This window comes from Phaseolus vulgaris, chromosome 8 (genome assembly GCF_000499845.2).
Source record: "Phaseolus vulgaris cultivar G19833 chromosome 8, P. vulgaris v2.0, whole genome shotgun sequence".
NCBI classification, from domain to species: domain Eukaryota; kingdom Viridiplantae; phylum Streptophyta; class Magnoliopsida; order Fabales; family Fabaceae; genus Phaseolus; species Phaseolus vulgaris.
The window spans coordinates 38,524,815-38,544,668 of NC_023752.2; the positions used below are offsets into that span (position 1 = coordinate 38,524,815).

At 35.7% G+C, this 19,854-nt stretch overlaps 1 protein-coding gene across 4 annotated transcripts in view; it reads right to left on the reverse strand.

Annotated features, from left to right (window-relative positions):
* Positions 1–1,075: 1,075 nt before the first annotated feature.
* LOC137826353 (probable helicase CHR10) overlaps positions 1,076–19,854 on the reverse strand; it is a 34,765-nt gene continuing 15,986 nt past the window's right edge. For 3 of the 4 annotated variants that reach the window (XM_068632289.1, XM_068632288.1, XM_068632291.1), the window contains 6 exons: positions 15,424–15,549; positions 14,680–15,341; positions 10,611–10,756; positions 9,569–9,733; positions 1,442–1,556; positions 1,076–1,346 (listed from right to left, as the gene is read on the reverse strand). In XM_068632289.1, the coding sequence (XP_068488390.1) occupies positions 1,322–1,346; positions 1,442–1,556; positions 9,569–9,733; positions 10,611–10,756; positions 14,680–15,341; positions 15,424–15,549 (1,239 nt within the window). In that variant the 3' untranslated portion in view covers positions 1,076–1,321. The remainder of the gene's footprint in view (positions 1,347–1,441; positions 1,557–9,568; positions 9,734–10,610; positions 10,757–14,679; positions 15,342–15,423; positions 15,550–19,854) is intronic. The other variant, XM_068632290.1, reaches the window with a different exon arrangement.

Sequence of the window (19,854 nt, forward strand, 5' to 3'; positions counted from 1 at the left end):
GGGGGCGACACCGCTCGGAGGTCTCAGGTCCGACAGCCCAGAACAGTAACAAGGAGAAGAGAAAGATGGCTTCAGGGCCACAGTTCTAGTACCAGTAGGGAGTAACCTGACTCGTGAAGTACCCATGCCACCTCAGGGAGACCCCCGGGATCGATACGACCCATGAGAGGGTCATGCCCGGGGTGAACCATGTGCATGGTGCGAGAGGAAGGTAGATACACTCCCAGGGCGAGTGACTAGAGGTTGGGGCGCATGAGTTGGCACCCCGGAAGTCACCTCACGCGCCAGATGCACTTGGAGCTAGAATTTCCTACACTTCAAATTTAGTTTGGATGGAAAATTAGTTTCCACCATACAATAACATTTTAAATGATGTTTTAAACTTTTTATACTTCAATATTATGTGTTTATAATTATATATTTATTCTAAATTCCAATTTATTTAAAATTTATGTAGCTAAAAGTACTTATATATTATAAATTTGAACCATCTTAAAGGAGTGTTTGTGTGATGATTGTTTGAAAAGAAAAAAAAATAGATTGCAAAAAATTTAAAATTTTGAAATTAAATTATTTATTTTAAATTCATTTATACTATAAATAACTAGTTTAGACTTCAAAATTTTAAGTTTCAAATTTAGTTTGAATAGAAAAGTTAATTTCCTTCAAACAAAATTTATTTTTTGAAATTTTAAAATTTCAATATTATGTACTCTTTAAAAATTTAATAATTCGAAATTAATTTTGGTAAAAATTATAAATAATATTAAATAATTAGAAAATTAATTTTAAATGTTTAATAATTCAAAAGTAAAAATAAATAATGATTAATTGTACATGAATATTAATCAAACGTAAAGAGAAATAGAGAGAGAGAACCGATATGAGAAGAGCATACAAAGAGTAATCATTTAACTACTTTTACATGGTCAAACATTAGTGATTTAATTTATATATTAATTTTGTTTTCATATAATTGAGAGGTATATTTCGTACATTACCCTGAAATATTTTTATTGAGGATGATGATTACGTTTTAAAATAAATAATTTTGAAATAGCAATATTAACGAGGATTTAGGAAATTGAAATCTATTTAATTTAAATCCACATTACATATTTTCTTTTACATACATTTGAGTCTAGAAGGAGTAATAGTCTAAATTGCTTGCAAATTTGATTTGCAAGAAACTAAACTCGTTTCAATAGTCTAAATTGCCTTTATTATACGCATGGATGTGTACATACAGAACTCCTTACTACAACAACACGTCTTCAGCTGTCTCCTCATGAGAGTTTAGGAAGTGAGAAAGCCTAGAGCCTTAACTTGATCTTCGATAATAATATCTGTAAGAAATTGAAGATAGTGTATCCAAATAAATATATGTTCACATAAATCTGATGATGTGTGAGCATGGATGGAGAGAGTGAGAGAGCATTACACATATATATTAATGTTGTAAATGGAAGCATATTTTCTGAGGAGTCGTTCTATTGTGTACCACTCAGAACGATCAGATCCATCTTGATAACCAATTCGTGGCATGTGTATTGATGCTTTACACAATGATTAAAAGAATTTTGTATCAGTATGTTTCATTGTCAACTAAAATTATAATCATAGACTAACAGATATTGTTTTGAAGTAATTGTCAGAAAGAACTTGTAGCTGAATTTCTGAAGAATGATTTCCAAGCCACAAACAGAAAAAAAAGGGTAAAAGGCAAACACCTCTCCAACTTAAATTGAATTGAATGTACACCATCTCGACTGAAAAAAAAAAAACTCAGATACAACGTAACCTATAGGAATTGCTTTTCCCAAACATTTTTCCTAACAATAACGAGATAAAGATTACTTAACAATATGTTATATGCTAAAGTTGTGGGATTTGATTAATATTATTATGGGGTTGTTAAGATTTAATTAGTTAGGATTTTATCATTTATTTATTTTATTAGGATTTTATCATTTATTTAATTAGTTAGGATTTTATCATTTATTTAATTAGTTAAGATTTTATTAGGATTTTATGATATTTAGTACTCTATAAATAAAGTATTGAACTATTATTTGATATATGAATAATATATGCAGTTTGTTTCCTTTTCTCAATTCTCTATCATTGTTCTTGATCTTGGTATAATCGGAAGCCACCTAAAGGTTCCCTTTGTCCAAAGCCTAATCGTTCTTCGAAATCTCTTACGAGATGACCTAGACGCTTCTACACACGATCGTTCATATCAATTGGTATCAGCTAGGACCTTCCAGTACTTTCAATGGCAGATTCAACACGCTTCGCTCAAGCTGCTAAGGAGATGGAAGATCGAATCTCCCAAAGGATGGATAATAAGTTTCGGGAACTCGCGAATACGTTGAAGGAAACCTTGACTCTTTCTATGAAAGACACCATGCAGGAATTACTTACTCAATTTCAAGAAGAAGGGCCCCATGGCCTCTCCAATGACAACATGGGGTTTGGTGCAATTGGCGATGATCCCATGGTTGAGTTGTTGCGTATACGACAAAAGACTTCAGTTGATGCCTATCATGAAGAGTTCAATTCAATCATTACAAGATTGAAGTTATCTGATGATCATATTCTAAGGTGCTTCCTTGGTGGATTAAAGAAAGAAATCCAGATGTTGGTAAGCATGTTCCGACCTCAGTCTCTACAACATGTGTTTACCTTGGCCAGGACGTATGAAGGAAATAATTCAAGCAATTTGATGGCCAAATTCCTCAGGGGAGTCTTGGATCCAACACCAGTCCCTATATTGTCGTCTGCTTCAATCAATGTGGAGATGGAGGAAGATGACTCATATGATAGTCCTCCCAGTGATGTGACTGAATTATTGCAAAGGAAGGAGCCACAAATCTCAGTCAACGCATTAACCATAGTGGTTGGGTTCAGAACTATGAGAATAGTTGGATATCAACAAAAACGACCTTTACATATTCTCATTGATAGTGGCAGCACTTATAATTTCTTAGATACCCAAATGGATAAAAAATATGGGTGCATAATTGATACGATTGCCCATTTGAATGTCATGGTAAGCTGGGCTCTACCACAAACCTTAAAAAAATTAAGAAGGTTTTTGGGCTTAGCTGGATATTATAGAAGATTTGTTCGTGGGTATGACGCCATTGCTACACCTGATATGCTTAAGAAGGATAATTTCATTTGAAGACGAAGTACCATTGTTCCATTCTTGAGGGCAAGAATGTTGTTGAGGGGAGGGCATTGTTATATGCTAAAGTTTTGGGATTTGATTAATATTATTATGGGGTTGTTAAGACTTAATTAGTTAGGATTTTATCATTTATTTATTTTATTAGGATTTTATCATTTATTTAATTAGTTAGGATTTTATCATTTATTTAATTAGTTAAGATTTTATTAGGATTTTATTGGGATTTTATGATATTTAGTACTCTATAAATAGAGTATTGAACTATTATTTGATATATGAATAATATATGCAGTTTGTTTCCTTTTCTCAATTCTCTATCATTGTTTTTGATCTTGGTATAATCGGAAGCCACCTAAAGGTTCCCTTTGTCCAAAGCCTAATCGTTCTTCGAAATCTCTTACGAGATGACCTAGACGCTTCTACACACGATCGTTCATATCACAATAGTGCGATTAAGCTGCACTTCGAAACATCAGTAGATATAATTTCCCTTTCAGGTTTTGTATTCTCTTATATGATCGATATGATACATGATAAATATGTAAGATCAAGGTATTGCAGCAGGGGCAAAACAATTCAGTAATTAAATGCAAATTATTCATAAACATTAACTTAGACCATTATGATATGAGTGATCGTGTGTACAAGCGTTTAGGTCCTCTTGTAAGAGATTTTGAAGAGCGATTAGGCTTTGCTCAGTCGTATATGGGTGAGTTAGGGCCATAAAATGGGCAGCTTTGCTCAGCCTGTCTACCACCACAAAAATTACTTGTTTACCTTTTGAATGCGGCAAGCCTTCTATGAAATCCGTGGTGATGAGCTGCCAAATGGTCTATGGAATGGGTAGAGGTTATAGAAGGTCTGGAGTAGCAGTGGTGTCATATTTATTTTGCTGACACACAGAACACCGTTGGATAAAATGTTTGATATCTTTATTTAGGGCTTTCCAATAAACCACTGCCTTGACCCTTTTCACCGTTGCATTCATACCCGAATGACCTCCCTCCGCTGAGGCATGTAGCCATTGCAAAATCTTCTTTCTCAATGTCCCATCTATCCCTACCACCAGCTTGCCTTTTCTTCTAAGTTCATTGTTTTCCCATGTATAATGTTTATGGGAACTTGTATTCGCCTTTAACTCTGTTATGAGTTTCTGTAAGTGAATATCTGTAATCCATGATTGTTGTACCTCCTGTATTAACTCAGATTGTAGTTGCAAGGTAATTAAACCTTTGCATTCCACTACGTCCTTTCGAGATAGTGCATTAGCCACAACATTTTCTTTTCCTCGTCGATATTCTATTGTGAAATCAAATTCCATTAGCTTGACTAGCCATTTTTGTTGAAATTCGGTGGTCCACCTTTGATCTAAGATGTATTTAAGGCTGTAATGATCTGTCTTGATAGTAAAATGACGATTCAACAGGTAATGTCGCCATTTTTGCACTGCAAAGACTACTCCCACCAACTCCTTTTTGTTCGTCGAATAAGCTTGTTGTTGAAGGTTAAAAATTCTACTAATATACATGGGATGGTGGTCTTGCATCAATATTGCTCCCACGCCTTGCCCGGAAGCATCTACTTCCACAACAAAGACTTTTCTATGCTTTTTGTATTTTATTTATCATTTTTTGTGTACTTTGAATTTTTGAGTACTTCTTTTTTCTATGCTTTTATAACACTTTGAAGAACACAAATCCAGAATTTCAGAATTTTCCAGTGAGTAAATCAATTGCAATAAGGAAAAACAGTAAGCACGTTTTCAGAAAATAGAGGAATCCTAACAGGAATGAAAAACAGAATTAAGAACTAGCAAAGACATAATGGAAAATGATGTATAGGAACTTGTATAGGTCTATAATACAAGTATGAACTCAATTCTAAAACAGAAAATGCACAAAGGATCAAGATACAAATGCAGAAAACTGTATTACACCAAAGCAAGAAACAAAAAATGCAATAAAAGTACTACAAGAAGTGATGACATTCTTGGAAAAACATGACTATGACAAAACTTGTATGGATTCAAAAAGGAAAAAAAAACAAACACTTGGTAGGCACAATTAAGAAAACAGCAAGAATACTCAATTATAATCCTAAAAACAGAAAAGAAACAACAAGAAGATAGAGCTCTTGAATTAAAAGTGCAACACAACTCAAAATTAAACAAGAACAAACCTAAGACTCATGATACCACATGATGTGATTCCAATAGCAAGATATAGATGATTCTTTGACATTTTATGGAATCAACTTGAGTTGGAGAATGAATAGGCACTTTTAATAGAAATTGGATCAACGTTCTAAGTTTCAAGAACTCACCAAAACTTGCACCAAACACCAAACTCACATGGAAGACCCATTTCTTGCCAATTGAACCAATTAAAAGATGTAAAAATGCAAATGAACCGATTAAATTGCTTAACAAATGAAATGAACCGATTAAAATGCTTCAAAACTGAAATGCACCGAACAAATCCAAGGAGAAAGAAGATGAACCGATTGAAACATGAAAATAAGCAAGAACACCGAATAGAAAGCAAGAAAGGAACCTAAGACATGTTTAGGAATTCAAATAGGCACGGAAATGGAATGAGAAGATGGAGAAGAAAGAGGACTTATGTGGTTGTAGTTCTTGGTTGATGAACACGCCACTTGAAGTGTGAATGCTCCAAGATAAGTGTGCAATGCCGCCACTTGAGAGAACCAAGGCACTCAAGATGAGACTAGGAAGAGGAGAAATCAAATCTCACTCACTCAATCACCAAATTGGGAGAGTTTCTTTACTACAAATTCCAAATCTGAATTGTGAATGACCTAAGCCCTCCTTTTATAGGAGCAAGGGCTGGTCATGAAGCTTACAAAACAAGCTAACCAAAAGTCCCTTGCATGTTACTCACTTCTAGCACCTAAAGTGAAGCATGAAGAGTCACCTTCTAGAAAATTCTAAACTAATGCCTAAAGATGCTTTTACAAAAGAGGTATCTAAGGTTTCCCTCTAAGCACCTTTCCTAAAAACTATATATTTAAACATTCTATATTATTTACAAATTTATAAAAGAAACTATAAAGAGAGATATTTAAATGAAGCCTATTCTTGAAAGCTTGTAGACTTCTTTGGCTTTATGGCTTGATCCTCTCTTTATTTTATGTCTTCTTTTTAATTTTGAAAAGACTAGAAGGAAGAACTTCAAATGTGTAGGTGAATGACCTCTCCCTTCATTAATAAAAGCCTTCTTTATTTGATTCTCATCAAAGACTTTTGAGAAATCAGGTAGTGCTAAAACGGGAGTGCTGCTCATCATCTTCTTAAGGTCGTGAAAAGCTTGTTCAACCCTCTCACACCAAATGAAATTGTCCTTAAACATATCAGTTGAGGGATTAGCAATAAGGCCAAAACCCTCTTAATTGTTTTGAGGTTCGTGGTAGAGGTCTGCTTACCATGGCAACAACTTTGTTGGAGTTCGTGGAAACTCTCTGTGCATTAATAATATGGCCTAAGTACTCCACTTCGGGAACAACAAAATAGCATTTAGATCTCTTGGCAAAAAGAGAATGGATACGGAGAGTCTGCAACACTTCTTTTAGATGTTGTATGTGCTTTGTTATGTTTTTGTTGTAGACTAGAATATCATCTAAAAACACCAGCAAAAATTTCCTTAAAAACCTCTGAAAAATGGAGTTCATTAATCCTTGGAATGTAGACGGGAAGTTGGTGAGTCCAAATGGCATCACCAGGTATTCATAATGTCCCGAGTGTGTTCTAAAAGTTGTCTTCCACACATCGTCGGGATTCATCCGAACTTGATTATATCCTGCACGTAAATCAATTTTCAAAAAAACAGTAGATCCTGCTAATTCATCCAGTAAATCATCAACTAAGGGAATGGGAAATTTGTTCTTGACTGTGCCTTTATTTAAATCTCTATAATCAACACAAAGTCTCCATGAGCCATCTTTTTTGCCCACAAGAACCACGGGACTGGCGTAAGGGCTGCAACTTTCCTGAATAATTTCGAATTGCAAATATTCATGTATAAGTTGGTCAATAATATCTTTTTGGTTTGTGGCATATCTGTAAGGCCGTTTGTTGACGAAATTAACTCCCTGAATCAATGAAATATGATGATCATGGTCTGGTCGAAAAGGTGCTAATTATTGTGGTTCCTGAAAGACATCTAGAAATTCTTGTAATAGATTCGCGATCTCAGTTGGAATCTCCTTTTGTGCAGCATGTGTAGTCAAGGAATGCAACAACATCTCCTCTGCACCAATGTGCACCATAGATAAATGCACACCTTCAATACTCAACTATTGCTTGTGTGCAGGTTTAATCTTATAGGCCATAGAGCCACGTAGAACATGTCGCCTTCCTTGTACATTGAACTCCATAATGAGTTTGTCGAAATTCCATAAAATATCACCCAATGTTATGAGCCACTTAATTCCCAACACTAAATCGCAACACCCCAAAGGAAGGAGGAGCATATCAGCAGTAAAAGTTATGTGTTGAATTGTCCAACTAAAATGTTTTACCACGGGAGATATCTTTATCTTTGACCCATCTGCTACCACGACATTCAAAGGGGCAATTGTATCAATTACGCACCCATATTTTTGAGCCATTTGGGTATCGAAGAAATTATGAGTGTTGCCACTATCAATGAGAATATGTAAAGGTTGTTTTTTATGATATCCAGGTATTCTCATAGTTCTGAACCCAGCCACCCCTGTTAATGCGTTGACTGAGATTTGTGGCTCCTTCCATTGCAATAATTCAGTCGCGTCACTGGGAGGATTATCCTGTGACTCATCTTTTTCCTCCATCTCCATGACGTGAAGCTGTAATTTCTTGTGTACCCTACAGTGCTCCATTGAGTAGGGTTCATCACAAAAATAACAAAGGCCTTGGGCTCTATGTTCTGCTATGAACTCCGGCGTTAAGTGGCGTATGGGTTTAGGAGGCACTAGGGCTGGACCTAAGACTCCCCTGTGGAATTTGACCATCGAATTGCTGGAATTGGCTGCTTCATACGTCCTGGCCAAAGTAAATGCATATTGTAGAGACGTAGGTTGGAACATTCATACCATCATTTGGATTTCTTTCTTTAATCCCCCAAGGAAGCAACTAAGAATATGATCATTAGATAACTTCAATCTTGTAATGATTGAATCGAACTCTTCATGATAGGCATCAACTGAATTCTTTTGTCGTAGACACATCAACGCAACCATGGGATCATCGCCAATTGAACCAAACCACTCGATTAGACTTTTCGTGAATCTTGGCCACGAAGGTGCATCAATATCTAAACCGAATTTCATAAGTGCGGTATGCCATTGCAAGGCCTTGCCTTCTAAATGCACAATTGCCAATTGTACCTTGAATTCGTTTGGAGTCTTGTCAATGAGAAAATAATTTTCGCATTGATAAATCCACTGATTAACATTTTCTCCATTGAATCTGGGGAACTCAATGCGTGCCAACCTCGTGCCACAAACATAAGAAGATCCCGTTCGTGGTCCACATGACATGTTGTCATTTGAGAGCCCAGGGGGGCCTTCACCTCGAGATTGAGTAAGTAATTCCTGCATGGTGTCTTTCATAGAAAGAGTAAGGTTTCCTTCAACGTATTCGCGAGTTCCATCAACCTATTATCCATCCTTTGGGAGATTCGATCTTCTATCTCCTTACCAGCTTGAGCGGAGCGTGTTGAATCTACCATTGAAAGTACTGGAAGGTCCTAGCTGATACCAATTGATATGAGTGATCGTGTGTACAAGCGTCTAGGTCCTCTCGTAAGAGATTTCGAAGAGCGATTAGGCTTTGGACAACGGAAACCCTAGGTCGCTTCCGATTATACCAAAAACAAGAACAATGATAGAGAATTGAGGAAAGGTGCATATATTTATTCATATCTCAAATAATAGATCAATACTCTATTTATAGAGTACTAAAGATTACAAATGATAGAGATAAGTGATAGAAACTACTAATTAAATCCCAACTAAAGATAAATGATAAATTATAGAAACTATTAATTAAATCCTAACTAGTTAAATCCCAACTAATTAAATTCCAACTAAAGATAAATGATAAATGATAGAAACTACTAATTAAATCCTAACTAATTAAATCCCAACTAAAGATAAATGATAAATGATAGAAATTACTAATTAAATCCTAACTAATTAAATCCCAATTAATATTAATCAAATCCCAAAACTTTAGAATATAATACATTATGCTTCGAACAAAATCGTTAATGATCACATGCATGTATGCAATAATCAAAGAAAACAACAATATAATAAATTATAAAAGGAAATGGAAGATTAAATATTAATTAAGTAAATGTGGAAGCATGTTACCAGAATTCTGAGCGGCTGAGAATGCTGCCTTTGATAAGCAGCTTTCCAAATGGGGAAGTGAGATTTCACTTCGTGGAATTTTGCGCCTTAGATTATATGACTGAACCACAGCTAAAGCAACAATCTTGGGAGTATTTCCATCCATATCTTGTTCTTCACAGCCATCTACAAGTAACAAGGCACCAATATAGCGGCAACAACCATACACACATATTGTCCACTTAACAGATTAAACAGATGCAAGAAAAGCTCTTAAGAAATTATTTACTATAAGCTGTTTTGAACAGAAAATAAGTAAATCTAAGCTAGCTTATTTTTGTATAAAACAGTTCATAATGCATCAGTCAGAATCTAAAAAAGGAAGCAATTTCCCCTAAATAATCCAGTCAAACGTATCAATACTCCAAAGACACTAAACCTGACTGGGTAATGTTGCATTTTCTAACATAAAAAGAACTTAATCACATAATTCATCACGTAGTTTGTAGTACACAAAAAAGCCCCGCCTCACCCCACCCCACCTTTCATAGGATAGGATACACAAATACTCACCTTTACTGGAAGTTCAGCAGTCAGCACTAGTTAATTTGGAGATCATTAACGAACATAATCACATAATTCATCGTGAAGTTTGTATTAACAGAAACAAGTCCCACCCCACCTTTCAGAGGATACACAAATACTCCAGACAACAGTAGGTAAACACCTTTCATGGAAGTTCAGCAGTCAGCATTAGTTATTTTGGAGATCAATATTTCACTAACAAAGCCTGAACTACTTCACTGAAACTACCAAACAAATTATGGTAACAGAATAAGACAATGTATTCTTGCACAATGTGAAAAATTGTAATAGGCGATAACATCCAGACACTGAAACAGACTGTTATATAATAATTGAGAAAATTTCTGTTTTGCTACAAAAATGCAAGGAAGGTTGCCCACTTGTAGGCCAGGGTTGACATATATTCACTGGCGTGAAGCATCATGTATTCAATCTATATAGACTCAACATAATTATTTTGAATCACTTTAGTGCTCACCATCAAGCCTTATAAGATGCAGATCACCAAGATGCAGATCCCCATGTTCAGAAGCCTGTTCATATGCATCACCAATGCTTGTAGAAAGTTTGGACAGTGCATCAAACATTCCACCGTGACCCCAATGTCCAGAGGTGTCAACACAACTGTAAAACCAGACTATATAAAATGAATGACTTCGTCAACACAAAAAAATTTGTGAATCACAGTTATTGGAGCATGTGATACTTCTAATCTTAATTTTTTTATTACCATACTGTCTTTCTTTAGTTTATTGTACCTTTAATTGACTTTTGATGTTTCATTTTGTGTATCTTTAGCATTTTCTATCCATTGTAATAAATTGGGTGTTGCAAAATTAGGAGATAATTATTCTGTAATTAAGTGCAAATTTCATTCTCCATTTATTAGGACAGATTTGATATCTTTTAGTGATTTGATTTGTATATCTTTAATTACCTATTATTTCGCTCTTTCATTACATATTAATTTTCCTTAATTAGGTTGTAAATAATAGTCTATAAATTGAAACTGTAATCACATTTGTAAATACATCTTAAAAATACATTTCATTTCTTTCAACTTTCAACTTGGTATTAGAACTCCTAATTTGGGAGACCCTTTATGCAATCCTTTTTTTAGCAGCCTTTTTCATTGCTGCAGTTATCTTTCTGAGTAGCCTTCATTGTTGCAATTATTTTTTCTGGGCAACCTTAATTGCTGCAATGGTTTTTTTCCCTTCACTTTTCTCCATTGACCACCACCTTGCACCATTGACGGTCACTGCCACTGACCGCCACCGCCGCCCACCACCATCCATCACTGTCGGAAACCGCACCGACAGCCGGAAACCGCTGCCAGAAAGTTTTCATGGTGAACTTTTTTTTGTGAACGGGGCCAAATTTTGTCAATTTGCAAAGCTCAGTAGGGTTTTTAGTTCTCATGGACTCTCTTAGTAAGACATCTAGCTATTGTTCCTAAACTATGAGTGGTAACGGTTCTAGTTTCTTATCCTTTAGTGCTTCTAGTACTAAAAATATTTGGATTATAGACTCTGGTGCTATTGATCATATGACACCTTATTCCTCTTATTTTCATCCTACACTGCTTTATCTGGTAACCAATATATTACTGTTGCTAACGGTTCCAATACCCCCGTTACTGGTCGTGGTAACATCCACCTTCAACCTTCCTTTCCTTTAAAAAATGTGTTTCATGTTCCCAAACTATCCAATAACCTACTGTCTATTCAAAAGGTTATCCAAGATTTAAATTGTGCAATGGTATTTTTTCATTCCCATTGTGTTTTTCACGATCTTGCCACGAGGAAGACTATTGGAATTGCTCATGAAAGATAAGTCTAAAGTTTTTCACTTCTTTGTAAATTTTTACAAAATGGTTCAAAGACAATTTGAAAGTCCAATTAAGAGATTGCATTCTGATAATGGAAGAGAATATGTGAACCAAAACCTTTCCAAGTTCCTTCAGAAAAATGGAGTTGTACATGAATTAACTTGGTGGACACTTCTCAACAAATGGTTGGTTGCAAAACGGTATACTAGAACCTATGGCATCGATTATGAGGACACTTTTGACCAGAGAAAGGATTGCTATTCAAAATAGGGGAAAACTTATCCATGAAAATATAAACTGATGCTGACTATGCAAGATCAATTGTTGATAGGAGATCCACCACAGGCTATTGCATGTTTCTGGGTGGAAATCTAGTGACATGGAGGAGCAAGAAACAAAATGTAGTAGCAAAGTCAAGTGCACAAGGAAAATTTAGAGTCATGGTTCAAGGGGTTTGTGAACTATTATGGATGAAAATCATACTAGATGATCTCAAAAAAATATATGAAGCTCCTATAGGTTTGGTGCGTGATAATAACTTTGCCATAAGTATTTGTTACGAAGTGGACTTTAAGCCTAACTCAACCCCATAAAACCGGCTCATAGGGTTGAGGTTTGCACCCACTTATATACAATGAAAGGCTCTAATCTCTAGTCGATGTGGGATCTCCAACACACCCCCTCACGCCGAGACTGCCAACTCGTGCGTGGGACTATATATTATGGGTGGTCCGATAGCGACCCGATAGCGGGTGGCACGATAGGCCCAACAAATACTCGCTAGGATAGGCTCGAAAATGGCTCTGATACCATGTTACGAAGTGGACTTTAAGCCTAACTCAACCCCATAAAACCAGCTCATAGGGTTGAGGTTTGCACCCACTTATATACAATGAAAGGCTCTAATCTCTAGTCGATGTGGGATCTCACACAGTATTGCACACAATCCAGTTCAACATGACCGAACAAAACACGTAGAGATAGACCGACATTTCATAAAGGAGAAGTTGGATAATGGTCTTATAGCCACCGAGTACATCCCTTCAAGACTCCAATTGGCAGATATGTTTACTAAGGGACTTCCCACAAAACAGTTCAAAGATCTTTGCAAGTTGGGAATGATAGATATACATTCACCAACTTGAGGGGGAGTGTTGCATAATTAAGAGATAATTATTCCGTAATTAAGTGCAAATTTCATTCTCTATTTATTAGGACAAATTTGATATCTTTTAGTGATTTGATTTGTATAACTTTAATTACCTATTATTTCTTGCTTTCATTGCCTCTTATTTTTTTTCCTTAATTAGGTTGTAAATAGTCTATAAATTGAGACTGTAATCTCATTTGTAAATACATCTTAGAAATACATTTCATCTATTTCTTTCTTTCAACTTTGGGCTTGTTTGACATAAATGTTTTACTTTCATATTTTAGAACATCCAGGTATTTTTTTAGGATTTTCAGAAGTTAAGACAGATTCTGAAATCTTATATAATTTTGATGTCAAAACAATTCTCAGAACTACAATTAAGGCCCATTCTATCACTAATCAAAGCCTATAAATAGACTAATCAAGCTCTTAATAGGAACTTTTAATACATTTTTCTATTTTTAGATTTGAGAGCTCTTTCTTTTTCTCTTATTTTTTCTCTTTTATCTCCTTGTCTTTTATATTCTATTATGTTCGTCTTCTATTTTTCATGCATTGTTCATTATCATCAAGGATCATGCATTCTTCCATGGAAGCTTGAAAGCCTAGGACCCAATTCTTCACTACAGTTCCACATTTAGTTGATCATTGAATCTAAATGAAGAATTGTGTGTTTTATATTTCATAATTTTGCTTCTCAATTTTGTTTCTTATTTTCAAATTCAAATTTCTGTTTCAACTCTAAGTAAAAATCCCCTATGTTTATGTTGCAATTCTTACGCTTAAATGTGATTGTTAATGACTAATGATTCCGTGAAAAGAACATAGGTTTGTTCTAACCTAGTTACTTTTAGTGTTTATTGAAAATCATTTTGATGCGAGTATTGCATACTCTTTTGGTACTCTATTATGCCTCCTTGTCTTAGTTTGGATTTTTTCCATATAGACACCAATTTCCTTTATTCCATGTTTAGGTTGTGTTCATTTTTCTTACGTGGGTTTTGGGATTTGGGAACTTACATACACATACTATAAGTTAACTATATATTTAGTTGATTTGGGATCTCCAATATTTACATTGGCCATATCTATATCTATAGTATTAGTCATCATACGATCTCAACACATCATTTTACACCTAGGATTAAACATTTCAAGCTACAAGATTGTATAGTTCTTTTGCACCTATCTCTCCAATGTTCTCTTGTCTTCTTTCTCAATATTTACATTATAGACTTATGCCAGTAACTTCTTGCCTACAGTAAAGCTTACTGGGAGCTTAACATAAGGAAATAAAGAAAAAAAAAATCTATTTAGAAAAAAGGGCCTATCCTATCCTAAAGTCTATATACAATAATGCTCAACAATAGTGAATCTGCAAAATGCTTCCAAAATCTCCTTGAGATTGGGAATAATTAGGAAATCAAACAAGAAAAGAATCTACAGTTTTACTATAAAATGTTTATCATGCAACAGAGAATGCTACAAAAACCAAAGAAAGCTCAAACAGAAAGCTTAGACATTAGAGCCAAAAGCTGCAGTGAGGCAAATAAAAAGGTTGACCTGAAAATCATAACAGGTTCAGATGAACAAACATTTGATGGAGCTGTACAATCTCCATACACAAAATGAACTGACCCAGTAGCTGATGTGATGTCATTGTCTGTTTGGGTGAGAGTGTCTTTTACATTCAACGATTGATATCCAAGAGCTTTCCACCTAGATAGCTTCTTTTCCTCTGCCTTCTTCCTTGCAGACTCAAGTTTTAGATTCTTTTCCTCTTCTAGGTTTCTTCTGCTCCTCCAGTCCATCATTGAGTTGCAACTTGACTTAGACACTTCCTCAAAATTTTTAACCCAAGAAAGATATGAAGCCTCGTCAAGACCTAGATCATGAGAGAGAGAAGTAGTACCTCCTTCCTTAACATCATGACCTTGTAAAATGATTCTTGGATTGACCTCAAATTTCCTTTCATCCTTCTCAAGTATTTGTTCTCCACGCAAGGCAAGCACCTTGTCAGCCATAAGACTAATTTCTGGTAAGTTTATATCCCCATGATTTCCATCAATGATCTCACTGGGATCTAACATATGTAACCCAAATATGATGGATTTCAAATCACCAGTTCCAACATCAGATGTTTCTTCATCGTCATGTTTGAGAATGTTATCACCAATAACATTGATGCTTAGACGCAATTTTCTCTCTGCCCTCCTCATAATTACCTACAGTGTAACATGAATTCCTAGAGTATATGTAATACCTACATTATCACAAAATAAAAACTTATAACAAACACAAACATACTTCCTCTACTGTCTTCTCTGTAACAAGGTTTATGCACAACACATGGTTCATCTGGCCAATTCTATGTGCTCTCTGCAGAGCTTGCTTGTCCACCTGAGGATTCCAATCTTGTTCGTAGAATATAACCTAGAGAATGACATGAAATAGTAAATTGTCACATATTTTAAACTTGCAGATGATAACTTAAACTTACAATGCTAAACCAGTCAGTTAAAGAAACAAGAGTCCTATTCCGATGAATTTGATGGTTCACTTAAAAGGTTACTTTTCATTCTCCCATAATTCTGGGATGGTTTCCAAACATGCTAGTGCATATCACAACCATATGTTCACCTCTAAGATGACAAACATGAAATTCATGTTTAAGAAAATAACAAGACAATAGGTCTGGTTGGAAGAGCTTATTTGCAATGTTTTAAAAAACGGTCCACCATGTTAAGAACCAAAACAAATAGTAGGAAAAAGTTATGAACATTTTTAATATCCTCTCTTAACCCAAGCATGACCAAGTAATAACAAAAACAAAAATGACAAACAGATAACATATTCAATGCTCCTTATAGGATGGAAATGTAAATGATAGCAGAAAAAATTACTGAGAGCACAGACCGACCCTACACCCAGTCTTACACTCCTTACCACCTTAATAACCAATCATGGATATATAACTGGTTCTAAAAATAAGTTTTGACTACTGGTTTTATTCATCAATAATTGTGTTTTTTTTATTAAAATCAATTTTAAAGGTTGAAACTATTTTTTAAAGTCCAAAATAACTTATTAATTTCAATATACAACCAGTTTTCATAACCAGCTATAATTTGGTTCAAATAACCATTTGTTATATGAGACTAATTTTAACCATTCAAAATTAATCACTTGAAAAGGGTTAGCTATATGAGAAGAAAAAGATCTTGATTGAATTAAATCAATGTAAATCAGTACAAGAGGATATATAGAGAACTCTACCCTTTACAGTAATGACATGCATACTGAAGCTTCTTCTATTTTTTCCTTAATGAAGTGTCTATCTATTTCTATATGTTTTGTTTTATGCGCAATGTCTATTGCTGACTATTATCACAAAAGAGCGGTCCCTCCAAATTAATCTTCAAGCCATCTAACATCATTTTTAGCCACAATAGCTCACATAACTCTTGTGCCATGGACCTGAATTCTGATTCAACTGATGATCTTGCTATCACATTTTGCTTCTCCATGTCACTAAGTTCCCACCTAAAAAAGTACAATATGCAGTTGTTGATCTTTTATCAACAAGAGAACCTTGTTAACTCTTTTCATTCAAATTCCTGGACTAGTCTCTGCTTCGATTCCTCCTTCTCTCTCTTTCATCATTTCTAGTCATTATAATATCACCAACTTAAACTTAAAGAACCGTTACCTCCTCTTTCCCTGAACATTTAGTGAACAAAGTGTGATCTCCTTGACTATTTTTGTAGCTAAATTCCTTCATAGATTTCGTGAAACTTCCAAACCAAACTCTAGGAGACTGTTTCCTTCCATAAAGAGCCCTCCGCAGTTTACACACTTTATTTTTTTCTATCTCCTTCAAACCCAGATAGAATATTCATGTAGATTTCTTCTTCTAGGTCTCCATGGAGAAAAACATTTTTATCATCATATTGTAGAATTTTTTGATCAAAATGGGCAGCTAAGGAAAAAAATAATCCCTACCGTATTCATCTTAGCAACTAGTGCAAAAGTCTCTTGATAGTCTATTCCATAAGCTTGAGTGTATCCCTTGCCGACCAACTTTGATTTGTACCTTTGAATAGACCCATCCACCTTATATTTTAATTTGAATATCCATTCGCAACCAACAATATTATTTACTTTTCTTTGGGTTTGTCAACAATTTTGCAAGTACTATTCTTTCCCAATGCAGCCTTCTCCACTTTCATGGCATCTCTCCATTCTTTCTTTGTCAAAGCTTCAGTAACAGTGTTAGGGACAACAATAAAATTCAAACCAACAATGAATCTCATATGGCTCATCAGTAATCTATCAAGCGAAGCATAAATTGATAAAGAATAATGAGGTTGTTCTGTCCAGTTTCTGGTACCTTTTCTTATGGGTATTGACAGATCAGGGTCATTTGGAGAGTTGAGAGTGTCCTTAGTTTCTAGTTCAACATTGTCTATAGGTTTAGGTTCAGAACTTGGAATGGATTCATGGACATGCCACATGTCTTGAATACTCTTCCTTGGGTAGATGTCGTTGAATCTTGGAAAACTTATAGGTACTCTCTTGAGGTTGAATTTCTAACTGCTGCAGTATTTTCTGATTGCATTCAGTAGTATCAATGATATTATTGTTTCAGTTTATAAGTCGTAGGTTCATTTTTGGAGGGTTTAGTTCGAGTATATGACATAACAAACGGTTTCAAGGTGGTCGCACAATCTTCAGAAAGAACTTCTTGGGAACCAGCATTGGAGGAAAAAGATTTAGTTTTAGTGAAGGTGACACTAATGAAGATATATAGTTTTTTAAATGAAGGGATATTTTTTTTTTTTATCAGCAAAGAATGAAATTAAATTAAGAGGGATACAAAAGGGGTATCCCAACCCTTTTACATAAACCAAACCACATTAAGAATCTCCAAGAATAAAGAGATGAACAAACACCCCAGAAGCAATAGATAGATAATGTTTGCTGCATAAGCTAGACATCCTATTCCAGCTAGCACCGTGCTAGTATTGGAATGCTATAAGCACTGCAAACTGCAGCTACAAAACCATCAAAATACACCAAAATATTGGTTATCTTCACCACCTCATTGACATTCCTTCTACCCAGCTTGCAATGGCACGATTGTCGCACTTGTCAAAGAATTAATCACTTATATTCAAACTCTACCGAGTTTGTTGATTCTTTGAAATGTGATATATGTCAACTGTCAAAGCATCATCGTGCATCTTATATCATATATGGTAAAGTAGTAATTTCCCATTTAACTTTATTCACTTTGATGTTGGGGGACTTATTTTAGAATCTATTTCTGGAACAAAATTGTTTGTTGATTTCACGTGTACATACATTGTGAAAAATAAATGAGGTCTTTCAAATTTTTGTTAATTTTTTCCGTCTGGTCCAAAATCAAGAATGGTTCTTAATATGTAAAGCAAGAAGTCTCCAAATTTGTTTTGTGATGGTATTGTTAATGAACTAACACGTGTTAACACTCCATAACAAAATGGAGTTGCAGAAAGAAAAAATCATCATTTTCTAAAGGTAGCAAAAGCCCTCCTTTTCCAAATGTTTGTTACTAGAACCTATTGGGCAGAAGTTATGTTAACTACTACATGGCTTATCAAGTTAGCCACTTGTATCTTAAATTGCGTTACTCCTATGATGTCCTTTTTGTCTTTTGTTCCCTCTACTCTTTTAATGTCAAGTCTACCTTAGTTGAGTATTTAATTATGTTTTTGTTCACTCTAAAAAGCCTAATTGCAGTAGATTAGATTCTAGAGCTCGTTAATGTATATTTATTGTTTATCCTCCTAAAAAAATGTACAAAACTTATCATCCTAAGAGTCATCATGTCTATTGTACCGCCCTGGTGGTCGGATGCGATGACGTGGCATCCTGTTACAGTGTAGGCGTGTTGACAAGGCGCCAGGTTGACAGTTGGGAAGGAAGTCGGGAGGCACGTGTAGTCGCCGATAGTTAAGTTGGCGTGTTCCGATCTCCAGCTTACCAGAATAGGCGATCGCCAGGTTGAGGACGAAGTCACCAGATGCAGACTCAGGCGATCAGGCAGTCGGAGATCGCCAGAACAAGCACATCGCCGAAGTTAAAGGAGAAGCAGATTATGAAGGCGGCCGGCGAGACCACAGGGAAGGTGTATGAAGGCCCTACCTCGCCAGTTTCAGTAGAGATCGCACTCCTGAGTTAGCTATGCACTGGGCAGCACCATGCATAGGTAACTTAGCCAAAATGAGAGTAGAAGTAGCGCCAAGTCAGGGAGCCTCCAGATGATGGCACGTGTACAGTTGGATACGAGCCACGTGTCCAAGGCTGTAACTGCCAGGAGAGAGAGAACCACCAGGTATATAAGAGTTCCTAACAGATTTTCTAAGGTACGCACGTTCAGTTCGTACACTTTACGCTTGCGAGTGACAGAGCTGTTTGTGAGAGAGATTTGCACAGTTCCAGTTCTTAGTATTTGGTGATACCGCCACTGACTTGAGCGTCGGAGTGCGATCGGCCGCAGCGGCGCCGTATCGTTTCGTTGCAGGTTCTTGAGATAGATCCAGAGGAGGAACGGAGGCGGGAAGCGGCGTGCACGTCGATCCTTTGACGAGGCATTCTCCAGCGCTCCGGTCAACAGGCAGGATCATCTATATCACCATGGATGTCACCTTTCAACAGAATCCATTTTTGTCAGCCCTAAGCTCTAGGGGGAGAAAA